The 15414-nt window shown below is 40.6% G+C and overlaps 1 protein-coding gene across 2 annotated transcripts in view; it reads left to right on the plus strand.

Annotated features, from left to right (window-relative positions):
- MYO5C (myosin VC) overlaps positions 1-15414 on the plus strand; it is a 119107-nt gene that overhangs the window by 76822 nt on the left and 26871 nt on the right. For both annotated transcript variants that reach the window (XM_007528823.3, XM_060187586.1), the window contains 5 exons: positions 668-728; positions 2224-2383; positions 6523-6610; positions 13300-13398; positions 15089-15243. In XM_007528823.3, the coding sequence (XP_007528885.1) occupies positions 668-728; positions 2224-2383; positions 6523-6610; positions 13300-13398; positions 15089-15243 (563 nt within the window). The remainder of the gene's footprint in view (positions 1-667; positions 729-2223; positions 2384-6522; positions 6611-13299; positions 13399-15088; positions 15244-15414) is intronic.

Below are 15414 nucleotides of genomic sequence, written 5' to 3' on the forward strand. Positions count from 1 at the left end.
GTTATTGTTGTTATTGCTGCTTTTGCTGACAGAAAGAAATCAAGAGAGGAGAGGAAGACAGAGTGGGGAAGAGAAAGATAGACACCTGCAGAACTGCTTCACCTCTTGTGAAGGGACCGCCCCCCCTTCAGGTGGGGAGCTGAGGGCTCAAACTGGGATCCTTATGCCTGTCCTTGTGCTTTGTGTTTTGTGCACTTAACCTGTTGTGCTACCTCCTGGCCTCCTAAAGCTTCCCTGTTCTTTAGCCCTCTGGGAGCATGGACCCAGGATCATTATGGGGAACTGAAGTTGAAAGGTCTGGCTTCTATAATTGCTTCTCTACTGGACATGGACATTGGCAGGTTGACCCATATGCCCAGCCTGTCTATCTCTTTCCCTAGTGGGGCAGTGATCTGGGGAGGTGGGGTTCCAGGACACATTGGTGAGGCTGTCTGCCCAGGGAAGTTAGGTTGGCATAATGGTAGCATCTCAATTTAGTGACTAAAAAGCATTAAGATATAAACCAGAACAAATTGTTTAATAATCAGGAAACTAAAAGCAAGAATATAGCAGATGAGATCTGGGGTAGAGACAACTTGTGACCCCTGGTGACTGGAAATAAAATAATAGCTCAAATTATAGTACATTGCTGTGGACCTTGAATTGCTGACAATTCTTCTTATCATAGGGAAACAGGAAGAACTGCCTAATCGGCTGAATCACAATCAAGAAGAAGGCACACAGAGAAAGTGAGTGTTACTATTTATATACCTGGCAGACTGGGAGGAAGAACAATGGATGAAGCATTAGACCTTTAAACATGGGCTCCCAAGCTCAGTTCCTGGCAGCACAAGTGTCAGAGTAATATTCTGCTGCTCTCTTTCTCTCACTCTCTCAGTAATAAATGGGTAAATCTGTATACTGCAAGCTCATGGAATGCTTTTCTTTTCAGAAATTATTGGAAATACTAAAAGAGCTTAATAAGCAAACAAAAAAATCAAGGTACTGCTCTTAGGATATGTAGTATATTGTCATTCAAACAGGAAGAAAACACACACACACACACACACACACATACACATAGCCACATACACACTCTTCTGGAAGAATGCTTCTCCAGGGAAGGTGACTAAATGACATGGACACTGAGGAGGACAAGGGACTAACTCCATCATATGCCCTTTCATAGCCTTAGCATGTTATACCTTGTGCATTGATTGTTCCAAAAATTGATAGACAAAGGTCATGTAAGGTAACAGATTATCTAGAGTAAAGTTTAAAATCTATGTTGTTAGGAGGCAGGCATTGATGGACCTGGTAGAGAGCACATGTTACTGTGCCCAGGGACCTGGGTTCATGCCCTCAGTCCTCACCTTCAGGGGAAAGCTTCATGAGCAGTGAAACAGTGCTGTAGGTGTCTATCTTTCTCCCTATCTATCCCCATCCTTCTCAGTTTCTGTCTAAATAAATAAATAAATATTTTTTAAAGTGTTTAAGTCTGGGTTGTTAAAGAAGTCCCACTCCCATCTCAATTATATCCTGACTAGCAGATGTCTTTAGCAGAAACTTATCAGGAAAATGTTCTGTTTGGCTGCCAGTTTCTTACAAATACTAAATTTAAAAGGAAAATAGAGCACTGCTTATCAGCCTGTGGGTTACATTGGTGGCAGGGATTGGAGCTGGGGTCTCTGGTGCCTCAGACATAAAAGACTCTGTGCTACAAATGGTGCTATTTAACAGATAGTTAAATTTAAGAGAAGTACATGACCATGCTGTGTTCCAGTGATGACTTGGAATCTTGTGACTTTATCAGTAGAACTGATGAAAGGGCCCCCAAGTAGGAGGAAATCACACCATTTTTGAACTCTCTTGATAGGCTTTTCTCTTCTCTGATTTTTTTTTTTAATATCTGATCCCTGGGACAGCCAGAAAAGAGAAAATGATGAGGCTCCAGCTCATAAAGGTCATAGTGTAAAGGTGTGGAGGGATAGGGGTGTCGGTGGATGAGATGGCAACCTCTTATCAGGTCAGGGAGACTGGGGCAGGCTCACCAAGCCCCACTTCAGAATCACTTTCTCCCAGTTCAGAGATGCCCCCATTCATGTCCCAGTTACACATGATACATGAATTGATCAATATAACTTTTTTCTGTCTTCAAAAATATAAATGTTTGCTATAACTTAGCATGTAACTTCTCTGTGCTACTCAGGCTGCTACCACAATTTCCCCCTCATCTTTTCTCAGGACCATAAGAACCCAAAATGAAGTACACCCCAAAGAGAAAGAGAAACTGACTCACGAGATGCAGGAAACCAGTGAACACTTGGAGAAACAATGTGAAACTGAGAGTGAAGTGAAGAGCAGTTTCCAGCAGGAAGTCTCTCGCCTGACTGTGGAAAACAGGGTGAGACATCCTCTAACCTGTGGATAAAATGGCTGCGGATATACGGATGTTCCAGGAAGTATCCTGCTTCTGCAAGTTTCATCTGGACAATAGTAGTCCCAAAGACACTGTTCTCCAATGGCAGTGTCTTTCCTTATTTCAAAAGACTAGTGGTTTCTGAAGTTAAAGCCCACTGTTGGGGTTCCGGGAACTTACACTAGATACATCCCAGAAGGACCTGAGCAAGAATGGGGGCTAGAAGGAGAGAGCCAAGGCTGTGGGAGGAGTAACTGAGCCTGGTACCATGGACTCATCCATCTGAGGATGACGACAGTCAAAAACCTGTACTATATAAGCCCTTGATGGCACTTACAGTACAGAAACTATGTACATAGCATTTATATTTTTATATAGATGTACACAGAGGGGTGGCTATTTATGCATCAATAAGTAGTAGCCTCAGTTACAAATAAGCAGATGAATATTCACAAAGGGAATGCAGTTTGTATGTTAGGTGGTGGACTTTGTCCACATCTAAGACTTAACCATATAAGTTATCTGGATTTGCCATACAAATTCCCACAAATCAAGTGGTTTGAAACAACACACCTGTCTTCTTATGTTTCTGGTCTCCAGTATCCAAGTGTTGGCAAAACCTCTGTCCTGTGGTCTCTAGGAGAGAATCCTTTCTCGCTTCTTCCAGCCCCAGCTGGCTCCTAGTATTGTTTGATTTGTTACACTACTACTATCTCTGCCTGCATCTCCATATTGCTTCCCTCTGTGTGTCTCTATGATGTTTTCTGTCTGATATAATCACGTATTAATCCAAAGAGTAAATGCAAAGGCCCAAGTGAGTTCACATTCTGGAGTTCTAAGGAGACAAGCATTTCTTTATTTGCCATCAAGGTTATTGCTGGGGCTTGCTGCCTACACAACAACTTCACCATTGCCACCAGGCATTTTTTTCTTTTTTCTTTTCTCATAGAGACAGAAATGGAGAAGGACAGAGTGGGGGGAAAGAGAGGGAAAGAAGGAGAGACACCTGCAGCACTGCACCATCATTTGTGAGGCTTTCCCACTGAAAGTGTGGACTGGGTACTTGAACCCATCTTTGTAAATGGTAACACATGTACTCTACCATGTGCACAACAACCTGACCTCAAGACTTGGAATCTTATGTTTTATTAGTGATTTAAACTTGATTTATAAGACTGTAAAATAATAGGGTTATAATTCCATACAGTTCCCACCACCAGAGTTTGTGTCCCATCCCCTCCATTGGATACTTCCCTGTTGTTTACCTCTCTGGAAGTATGGACCAAAATTTTTTTGGGTGCAGAAGGTGGGAGTTCTGACTTGTTCTATACATGCTTCTTCACTGGACATTGATATTAGCAGGTTGATTCATACTCCCAGCCTATTTCTGTCTTTCCCTAGTGGGGTAGGGCTCTGGGGAGGTGAGGCTACAGGACACATTGGTGAAGTCATCTGTCCAGGGAAGTCAGGATGGAATCATAGTAGAGTCTGGAACTTGGTGACTGAAATGCAGTGAACTGGAAACAGAAAGTAGGAATAGAGCAGATGAAAATAGGGACCTTAGAATAGAAGGAAGCTAGGAAGTCTATTTTAGGAATGTTCCTAGGAGTCTATGTCTTTACTTCCTAGGAGTCTATGTCTATATCTTTACTTGAGCTTGTTATCTTAACATGGAGGTAGACTGGAAATATTGTCGGGGAAGATGTGTCAGATTTCAGAGTAGAACTAGGAGGCAGGATTAGGGGCAGAGAGCTGCTCACAAACTTGAAGAAAACATATAAATGCAATTAACTATTTACCAAAATGATATAATTGGAGTACCCATATCTATTCACATTTAGCACAGGAGCCTATACAGCATCTGAGTCCCTGTCAGACTGATCTCACAGTCCACAGTCACAGCTGGGAACATTCTAGGCTGTGCTCACTTCAGAACTAGTCTTCCTCAAGAGGCAGAGTAATATGATCCAGCCTCCCTTCAGAGAGTAGGGCAGTTTCTACCATTGCTAGTTCATAGTGAGGCTATAGTCCTGAAGAAGCCTAAAAAGGGGTTTATAACGATATTCCCAATGGGTGTGATCAGTGATTATAGAAAGAGGGAATCTATCAGAAGCCTAGGCCCATATTATCTGTGGGTGAATCCAAGGATTCCCTGTCTAGGACCCTGGGCAATAGGATGGCCTGATAGTGGCCAAAAGGGCCATCATTAAGTGAGCCAATTTCTTGCCTTTATCCGGCTTTTGAGGTCCCTTCTTTATCTGGCAAGCTTAGACTTTCTCCTAGTTAAGACATGGATTTTTAAGGGATACTATTCAACCCTATGTAGTCCTTTAAGTGAAAGGAAATATTCACAAAGCAATTGAGTAATCATCCATCAAAGAAATTCAAAATTAAGCCAGATATTATCTTTAATACAGATCTTACTGTACTAGGAATACATTTGAAATGGTCTGGTATATAAATTGGTATAAGTGATAAACATCATGAACCTTCAGAAGCACCTTTCCTTAGACTCATTAATACAACTTTGTAAAATTCTATCCTAAGTAAATAATAAGATACATGGGCAATGATGTCTTTGTTCCAAGTGTTCATCATAATGTTATAATCAGAACCCCCAAAAAGGTAACAAAATGGTTATCCATCAAGGGTATAGAGGTAAAATTATAATTCCTATAATATAATCGTAGCTTAACTGTTTGAGTATATTATCAATGACATGGAGATGTATCTGCATTATAAACAGAAACATATGACTCAGATGTTTGTAAAATGCTTATGACTAGCTTAGCAGAAAAAGTATTGAAGTAAATAAAAATGTGAAAAATGGTTTCTTCTAGATTCTAGACTGATGGGTGACTTTATAGGTTAGGCTGGAAAAATTGGAAGGAAGAAACTGTACCCCCATTTGTAAGGTTGAAGAAGTGCCCGTGTGTTCAGTAGGAGCTTGGGAGTGATGCAGTCACAGAATAGAAAGAACATAACTGCCCTTGGCCTGAGTTCCCAGAAGGCACATGTCTTCAGTGTGTGCATGGAAGCCTCTTCTCTGCCAACACCATTGGCATTCAGGATGAACCTCAACACTATCACCTTTTAAAAAATACTTTATTTATGTATTGGGAACTTGAGAGGACAGGGGAAGATAGAGAGGGAGGGAGAAAAAAGACACAACTGCAGCACTGCGTTCCCATTTGTGAAGCTTTCTCCCTACAGGTGGGGCCAGGGATTGAACCACCGCCCAGTGCCAGCACTATGATATTTATAGAAAGTACAAATACTTTCTTTTTTAAATCATTATTTATTGGATAGATACCATTAGAAATGAAGCAGGGGGAGATAGAAAGGGAGAAAGACAGAGAGACACCTGCAGCCATGCTTCACCACTTGCAAAGCTATCCCTTGGCAGGTGGGGAGCAGGGGCTCGAACCTAGATCCTTGCACATTATAGCATGTGTGCTCAGCCAGGTGCTCCACCACCCGGCTCCAGATACTTTCTATGGTATCTAAGATTCTCAAATTCTTGAGCCAAGTTCCAACTTGAGCCAGGCCACACCTAGCTGAAAGAAAAGGCAAAATCAGTGCCCACATTTCAGAAGTGTCTCAGCCCCCAGCTTCTGACATGCAAAGAGCCCACTTTTTAAAATGATCTCTAGCTGGCATAACATTATTACAGAAAAAAAAAATAGATAAATGATATCTGTATGATATAATTTAACCACAGAAAGGAGTGGTATGAATACATGCTACAGCACAGAAGACTGTTGAAAGCTTTGTTCTAAGTGAAAGCAACCTGGCACAAAAAGCCATGAACTCTATGATTCCATTCACATTAAGGACCCAGGATAGTCAGATAGAGACACACACAAAGTATATTACTGATTTCCAAGGGCAGGAAGGAAATTGCGAGACCAGAGGGTGAAGGCTAAAAGTTGCAGGTTTCAACTTGGTGTGATAAAATGCCCTGGGATGAGATGTTGGTAATGATTGCACAGCTAGTGCTGCTACACAGTCACGGCAGAAGACTCATGCAGATGGTGGGAATGATATGATGACATGTTTTATGGGGACATAAGAAAATGTGCAAATGCTTCTAAGCTAATATCCTGGTTTCTTTTGATTTCTAGGATCTTGAGGAAGAGTTAGACATGAAGGACAGAGTGATCAAAAAGCTACAAGATCAAGTCAAGACTTTAACCAAGACAATGGGGAAAGGTAGAAAAATAGCATTCACTGTCTCATTTTTTTCTGTTGTTGTTGTTGTTTTGTTTTATTACTATTATTTTTTTTACTTTCAGCTATGGTTTGCATATTTCCTGACCTGGCCCACGATCTTTGTAACCTGAAGGAATAGTTTTCATCTGGTGGGATTTGGAGCTCAGTGATAGACTCATAAAAAGAGGCTTTGAGGCCTGATGCTCACTGCTCCTCCATTAATAACGAATTTGGTATTATAATTCTAAGACACACTACCTACTCACTCTTTAACCTCTTCTGTTGGCTTTTATTTTTGAAAAAGAAAATTAGGGGGCTGGGCAATAGCGCAGCTGGTTAAGCACAGATGGCGCAAAGCACAAGGACTTGGCGTAAGGGTCCAGATTTGAGCCCCCCGGATCCTCACCTGCAGGGGAGTCAGTTCACAAGCAATGAAGCAGGTCTACAGGTGTCTATCTTTCTCTCTCCCTCTCTGTATTCCCCTCCTCTCTAGATTTCTCTCTGTCCAATCCAACAACAATTGCAGCAATAACAGCAACAATAATAATAACAACAACCATGATAAATAGAAGGGAAAAAATAGCCTCCAAGAGCAGTGGATTTGTAATGCAGGCACCAAGCCCCAGCGATAACCCTGGAGGTAAGAAAGAAAGGAAGAAAGAAAGAAAGAAAGAAAGAAGAAAGAAAGAGAAAGAGAGGAAAACTGTGAACAAGTTTCAGATTTAACTGTTTTGAAATATATTCCTGTCCAAGTTACATAGGGTCAACATCCCAATTTTTATTAGAGGAAAGAAGTAGAAAGCAGAGACCAGACAGTGTCCTAAACAAGGACTGAACACCATACTGTATCCTTTTATGCTCCTGGGGAGAGAACCTTCTGTCTTTTTTTTTTTTTCTTTTTTCCTCCACCTTATTTCTGCTCTAAGACTTTTTTTTTTAAATCCATATTGCTTACTCTTTCCATCAATCTTTCTCACTCAGGTTGTATCTTCAGCTTTCAGCTCTAACATTTAGAATGTTTGAAATAAAAATGAGGAACCTCCCTTTCAGTAATAAACAGGGTTGGCCATAAAGGTGCCAGGAACCATTTCTGTATTTTATTTTTTCTTTTTTATATATTTTATTTATTTTATTTTTGAGAGAGATGCAGAGAGAGAGATAAACACCAGAGCACTGCCCAGCTCTGGTTTATGGTGATGCAGGGGATTGAACCTGGGACTTCGGAGCCTCAGGCTTGAGAGTCTCTTTGCATAACCATTATGCTATCTACCCCCACCCTGTATTTTATTTTTTAGGTAGATACAGAGAAACAGAATGGTAGAGGAGGTGAGAGAGACTATAGAGCCAAAGCTTTATTCAGTGTAATGGGGGCTGGGCTAGAACTTATATCACTCACATGGCAAAGCAGCACACTATGCAGGTGAGCTAATTTGCCACCCCCATATCAGTCCTTCCTAGCACATTCTCAACTCCCCATTGTTAGAATGAAGAACTGTCACTCACCTTAAGGACCTCCAAAATCTACCTCACCTGGAAACTCTTCCAACGTCTGTGCTCCCTTTAGCATTATTATTTTGCCTTTCTGTTATCACTTTTTAAAAATGTACTAGAAAGAGAGAGAGAGAAAGAGAGAGAGAGAGAGATTGAGAGAGAGATACACCAGAGCATCACTTCAGCACATGTAATACTGGAGATTGAATTCAGGACCTATGCTTAAGAGTCCATTGCTTTATCCATTGTACTACCTCCCAGGCTGCTCTATTATGATTATTAATTTAATGTATCTAAAACAGAATTTGTCAGCTTTACTTCCTGTGTTAGTTATCTTTTGTCACATGACAAATTACCCCCACACTTAGTTACATAAAACTTCAAACATTTAGCAACATTTAGTTTCTTTCTTTCTCTCTTCCTTTCTTTTCTTTATGGAGTTATGACACCATGCATGTACAATTTCACCACTCCTGGGTCAATGTTTTTTTTTTTTCCACCAGGATCATCAATGGGACTCAGTGCCTGAATTACTTCATCTTTTTTTTTTCATTATCTTTACTTATTTGATAGAGACAGACAGAAATTGAGAGGGAAGGGGAAATATAGAGGGAGAGAGACAGAGAGACACCTGCAACATTGCTTCACCACTCACAAAGCTTTCCCCCTACAGGTGTGGACTGAGGGCTTGAACCCGGGTCCTTGCGCATTGTAACCTCTGCTCTCAACCAGGTGCGCCGCCACCCGGCCCCTGCTTTAGTTCATCTTTCCCAGAGGTTATTACTCCCTTCATCTGTCTTTTTCTGATAGAGGAAGGAGAAAGGAGAGATACTTGCATCACTGCTCTACCACTCACAAAGCTATTCCCTTATAAGTAGGAACTGGAGGCTTAAACCCTGGTTCTTACACATGGTACCATGTGGGCTCTACCCAATACACCACCACCTGGCCTCCCAGTAGTTTCTTGCTAGTCTTTGGAGTTTCTTTTTTTTTCTTTTATTATTATTATTTTATTTTTTATATTTATTATTTTCCTTTTTTATTGCCCTTGTTTTTTTATTGTTTTTATTATTATTGCAGTTATTATTGTTGTTACTGATGTTGTTGTTGTTAGATAGGACAGAGAGAAATGGAAAGAGGAAGGAAAGACAAGAGAAAGGGAGAGAAAGATAGAAGACTGCAGACCTGCTTCACCACTTGTGAAGCAACCCCCTGTAGGTGGGGAGCCAGGGGGTTCAAACCTGGATCCTTCCGCCAGTCTTTGCACTTTGCACCATGTGCGCTTAACCTGCTGTGCTACCGCCCAACTCCCCGAGTTTTGGAGTTTTCTAGGTATATTATCATATCTTCAGCAAATAATGTTAGTTTGATTTTTCCTTTTCAAACTATATACATGTATTATCTCTTTCTTGACTGATTATAGTGATGAAGACCTTAAGGACTATGTTGAATAATAGTGGAGACATTGGACATCCTTGTTCCCAATTTTAGGGGTAAAGCTTTCAGCTATTCCCCACTGATAATGATGTTAGCTGTAGGTTTGCCATAAACGGACTTTATGATGTTGAATTGTCCTTCTATTCCCTATTTCTGGAGAGTCTTTATCATAAATGGGTGTTAGATCTTGTCAAATGCCTTTTAAGCATCAACTGATATGACCACGTGATTTTTATCTTTCTTTTTGTTGATAAGATAGAATATGTTGATAAATTTGTATATACTGAACCATCCCTTTTCCCAGGAGTGAATCCCATTTTGTCTTGGTAAATTATTCTCTTGATGTGTTTTTGGATTTGATTTGCGAAGATCTTGTTCAGGATCTTTGCATCAGTGTGCACATTACAGTTTTCTTTTCTGGTAGAGTCCTTTTCTGCTTTGTGGATCAAATGATTATAGCTTCCTCAAACATATTCAGGGTTGCTAGCCCCTCTTTTGTGGAAAATTTCAGGAGAATTTGTGTTCTTCTTTGAAAGTCGTACAGAATTTATAAGTAAAGCCATCTAGGGCCTAGGCTTTCATTTTTGGAAAATTTTTAATAGCCAGTCAATTCCTATACTTGTGATTAGCTTGTTTAAGCTATCTAATTCCTCTTGGGTTAGGCTTGGCAAGTGGTATGATTCTGGAAATGCATTCATCTCTTCAAGGTTGTTCAGTTTATTTGCATAGAGATGTTCATAATATTCATGTATGATTCTTTGTATCCCTATCTTCAGCTGTAACTTTTTATTAATGATTTAATAATGATTAACAATATCATGGGATAAGAGATGTACAATTCCACCACCAGTTTCACAGCCCATCTTCTCCATTGGAAGTTTCCCTATTATTTATCTCTCTAGGAATATGGACCAAAGATCTTTATGGGAGCAAAAGGTAGGAGGTCTGTAATTTCATCTCTCTTTTTCCTGATTGTTGTTATCATAGTTTCCTTTTTCATTTCTTTTCTTTTCTTTTTTATCCTTTTTAAAAACCAGCTCTTGGTTTCATTAATCTTTTGAATCATCTTTCTACAGTCTATTTCATTAATTTCTGTTCTGATTTATACTGTTTTCTTCCTCCTGCTAGTTTTGGGTCTCTGTTGTTCTTTTTCTAGTTGACTCAGTTGTGATATTAGATAGCTTACTAGAGAAATCTGATGATTGTTAATGTGGGCCTACATTGCTCTAAGCTTCTCTATTAGCACAGCTTTTGCTGAATCACACAGGGTCTGGTAGCTGGTCTCTTCATTTTCATCATTCCCCAAGTAATTTTTTTGGTTGGGGGGACTAAAAGTTTGCAGTAGGTAGTTTTGGGCATATGTGTGAAATTTCTTAGCTATCTGCAAAACATTATCTCCCCAGCTAGGTCCTCATCTACCATCATGCACCAGAATCTGAAAGTCCCTGCACTTTCCCAGAGTCCTTTACTTTGGTGCAATGCACCAAATCCAGCCCAAGTTCTGCTTTATATTTCCCTTTCTGTCCTTATTTCTCAATTTCTGTCTATGACTGAGATCGTCTCATATTCATCCTTCTCTTTCTGACTTAAGAATGTAACATGATTCCTTCAAGCTGCATCCAAGTTGAGGGGAAGAAAGTAAATTCCTGATTCTTAATATCTAAGTAGTATTCCATTGCATATATATATACAACAACTTTCTTAGCCACTCATCTGTTATTGGAAACCTAGGTTGCTTCCAGGTTTTGGCTATTACAAATTGTGTTGCTATGAATATAGCTACACAAAAATCTTTTAGCATTGGTGTGTTTGGGTCCTTGGATCTATCCCCAGTAGAGGAATTGCAGGATCATAAGATAGGTCCATTTCTAGCCTTGTGAGAGTTCTCCAGACTGCTTTCCACAGAGGTTGGACCAAGTTATATTCCCACCAACAGGACAAAAGTGTTCCATTACCCCCGCCATCTCTCCAGCATTTGTTATTATCCTTTTTTGATGTATGACATTTTCACAGGGGTGAAGTGCTATCTCATATTGTCTTTTCCTCACTTCTCTGACAATGACTTGGAGCGTTTTTTCATGTTTGTTAGCCTTTTGGATCTCCTCTTTGGTGAATTTTCTGTTCATATCCTCCCCTCAGTTTTGGATTTTTTTTTTTTTTTGCTGAGTTTGGTGAGTTCTTTATATATTTAGGTTATTAGTCTTTTGTCTGATGTTTGGCATGTAAAGATCTCCCATTCTGTAAGGAGTCTCTTTTCTTTGGGTGATGGTTTTTTTTCTGGTGGGCAACTCGAGATAGTTTCTATTTTCTTTCAGTCTAATTTGTTGTTTCCCCATTTCTGATAATATTTCCATCAAAAACTTTCCTCACTCCCATAATTATCTCATCAACTGATGCTTGGATGTTTTCATCACACTTATTTGCTTCTATATTGTTGGTTTTTTTTTTCTTTTCCCTGGGCTTCTGTCCTGGTACGCAAATTGCCTCAGATGTTCTTCTTCTTCTTTTTTTTTCTGTCTGATCATTATATTTGGTGTTTTTTGAAATTTTTGTCCTGGATGTTTACTTTTGTGGGCTTACATAGATGTTCTCTTCAGTGTATTTATCTCTGTGCAGGATGTATGGACCCTTTTTCCTCTACAGATGCAGCTGAGTCACATCCCAACCCCCATAGTGTGTGGATAAGTTATCTTACATATTCTGAAAACTTTGCAGGTGTGACTAAAGATCCTGAAATTGGGAGATTATCCCAACTGACCACAATGTAATAATAATAATCCCTTATATAAGAGGCAAATGTGTCCAAGTGAGAGAAGGTATTGTGGAAACAGAAGTATAGTGAGAAAAGGAGACATGATAATGGAAATTCAGCTCAATGTAATGTGGCCATGAGCCAAGGAATGTGCGCAGCTTCTAGAAACTAGAAAAGACAAGAATGGATTTTTTTCCAGAGCCTCCAGAAAGAAGACATCTTGGGGGCCAGGAGGTGGCACACCAGGTTAAGTGCACATAGTACAAAGCACGAGGACCCACACAGAGATCCCAGTCCAAACTCCTTGCTCCCCACCTGTTGGGGGTTACCTCACAAGCAGTGAAGCAGGTCTGCAGGTGTCTATTTTTCTTTCTCCATCTCTATCTCCCCCTCCTCTCTCAATTTCTCTCTGTCCTATCCAAAAAAATAAATTTAAAAAAATGGCCTCCAGGAGCAGTGGATTTGTAATGGTGGCATCAAGCCCCAGTAATAACCCTGGAGGGAGAAAAAAAAAAAAAAGAAGACATCTCTACTGACAGTTTGATTTTAGCCTTATGCAATCTAATTTAATTTCTGAGCTCCAGAATTATAAAATTTTGATGTTTTGAAAATCTGTTATCTATTGGCACATAGGAAACTAACTTCGACTCATGCAATTTGGCACCTTACACACCCAATGTTCTGTGCCTCTTGCTTCCTTAACTGTGGTTTCATGAAGACAAGAGGGATAGCTTAAATATTTTCATTCCTGTGTTGTGCTGAATACATACCAGATATTTAAAAAGATAACTGCCCCTTCAGCCATAGTTATATTCACTGATGTGTTATCCCCAGGTAACAATGACCAGAAGAAACACTTCAGGACTCCATGTTTTCATATGTCTAAAAGTTGCATAAGTTCATATACAACCTAGGTGAAACAGGGTGAAAAGAAACAGGGTAGCCTCACTGTGGAAGCTGTTTCTATGTATTTATTTAACTGATTTTGTTTTTCTGCTTGTATTCACAGCCAATGATGTTTACTTGCCCTCAGGACCCAAAGAGTACCTTGGAATGCTGGAATACAAGAGAGAAGATGAAGCCAACCTCATTCAAAACCTCATTCTTGGTAGAGAAGCCTGGCACTCTGATTTTTGTTGTTGTTCTGTCAGAGAATTTGATCACTGATCATTGCAGTAGTCTGGTGGGAGTGACCCCTCATCTTCTATTGCTTCTTTTCCAGCACAAAATTCTTTCACCTCAATACTGCCACACACACACACACTAGAGAATTCCAAGCAGAGCCCTTAGTTTGTTCCTTCTAGAAGCCAGTAGCAACCTCTAGTCTTGCCAATAGCAAATGCCTGTGGCTGAGAATTCTCATGAAGCTGTAGGGGATGGGGCCTCCAGACATCAGCAAATGTCAGATGGAGACACAAATCGCCCACAGTGAAGAAGCACTGCCCTAAACTCTCCCCACACTTACTTGCAAGGCAGCCCAAGAGAAATCTCATCTCTGTGTCTTAGCACAGGCACCCTACTGGAAGCCGCTGTGGCATCTGTGCTATTTGCCCTCTGAACAGTTTACTTCCTGGCAATCTTCATGGGGGCTTCTCAGATTCACTTCAGTTGTAGACTCCAGCATGCAGTACACATGCAGGGCTGATGGTCTTCAAAACTAGATATAGCAAAAACAAACAAAACTGTCTTTACTCTGAAAACCACATCATTTTCCATGGGAAGGATGGAGCTGTGAAGGCAGGAAGGCAATATATAACACCCCCGCCCCTGCCTGCTCTCCAAGATGTCTCTCAACCCTAAACAAATGAGTACCCACAGCCATGGGCCCCCTAACTTTTCCTTCTTAATGCAGTCACCAGGAAGTTGTTTGCACAGGTTTGTCCTAAAAAGTTCTTCTCTTTTTCTCCTGGGATGTCTCCTTGGGGCACTGGATGAGGTCATAATCCACCCCTATCATTCAGGCTACATTGGGAGCTGGGGTAAAACTGGGGTTCCTCTCTTATACTTGGAGATCTGAAATGCAAGTTCTCCACTAAAGGAGAAGTTTAAACTCTGTCTCTTTTTACCAAATCATTTTATTGAAGGGATAATGGTTTACAGTACAGTTGTTCATACCTGAGTATAATTTTCTCTTCTTACCATGATTGGTGTCTGCAAATTACTCTTATCCCAAAGTTAAATCTTTTTCTGTCACTGTGCATCCTCTCTATCCCCGAGCTCTTTCTTCTTCCCCAGAGGCCTTTGCTTTGGCACAAGACACCACACCGAGTCCAAGTTTTATCTATTTTCCCTTTCTGTCCTTATTTGTTAAGTTCAATTATACGTAAGATTATGTGTTCTTCTTCCTTCTCCTTTTGGCTAATCTCACTTAATATGATTCCTTTAAACTCCCAAGACCTACCCCTCTCCCTCTCTTTATAAAAATTCTTTATTTTTTCTGTCATTTTACTGAGTAAATATGCTCTACAGAACTCCTGTCTCTCCATGGTAGGTGTCTGTGGAACACTCCCACTGCCCATTGGAGTATTTCTCTTATTTGCTCTACTCAGCCAAAGCAAAAGCACTTTGAGAAGAGGGTTAGGAGGCATTTGCTCATCTTTTCGAAGGTCAGAACCTGACTGAGAAACTTCTGGCTCTGGGGCAGAATCTTTCCTCAAAGAGCAAATCCATCCCTCCAAATTCAGGCCCTTCAGCAAGAACCAAATAGGCACAATTCTGCTTCAGAGCCAGAAGTTGCTCTATGTTGTATTCAGGGAGTGTTTGACCAGCAGCTGTAATTTCATTACCTCACTTCACAGATTTGAAGCCCCGTGGCGTGGTTGTGAACATGATTCCAGGGCTACCTGCTCACATCCTGTTCATGTGTGTGCGCTACGCAGACTATCAGAATGAAGCCAGCATGCTCAAGTCCCTCATGAACAGCATCATTAATGGCATCAAGCAAGTGGTGAAGGTGGGTCCTACCATTGATAGTAGCCCTCCACACTTGATAGTAGCCCTCCACACTTGAGCAACACCTATAGGAATGACCAGTGCCCAGGCTTTGCTCATCTGTGGTCTCTGGTCTTTGGTGACCCGAGTGACTCCTCAAACTAGTACAAATACCAATCAGAGAAAGAAATCA

The sequence above is a fragment of the Erinaceus europaeus genome, chromosome 3 (genome assembly GCF_950295315.1).
Source record: "Erinaceus europaeus chromosome 3, mEriEur2.1, whole genome shotgun sequence".
Taxonomy (NCBI): Eukaryota; Metazoa; Chordata; class Mammalia; order Eulipotyphla; family Erinaceidae; genus Erinaceus; species Erinaceus europaeus.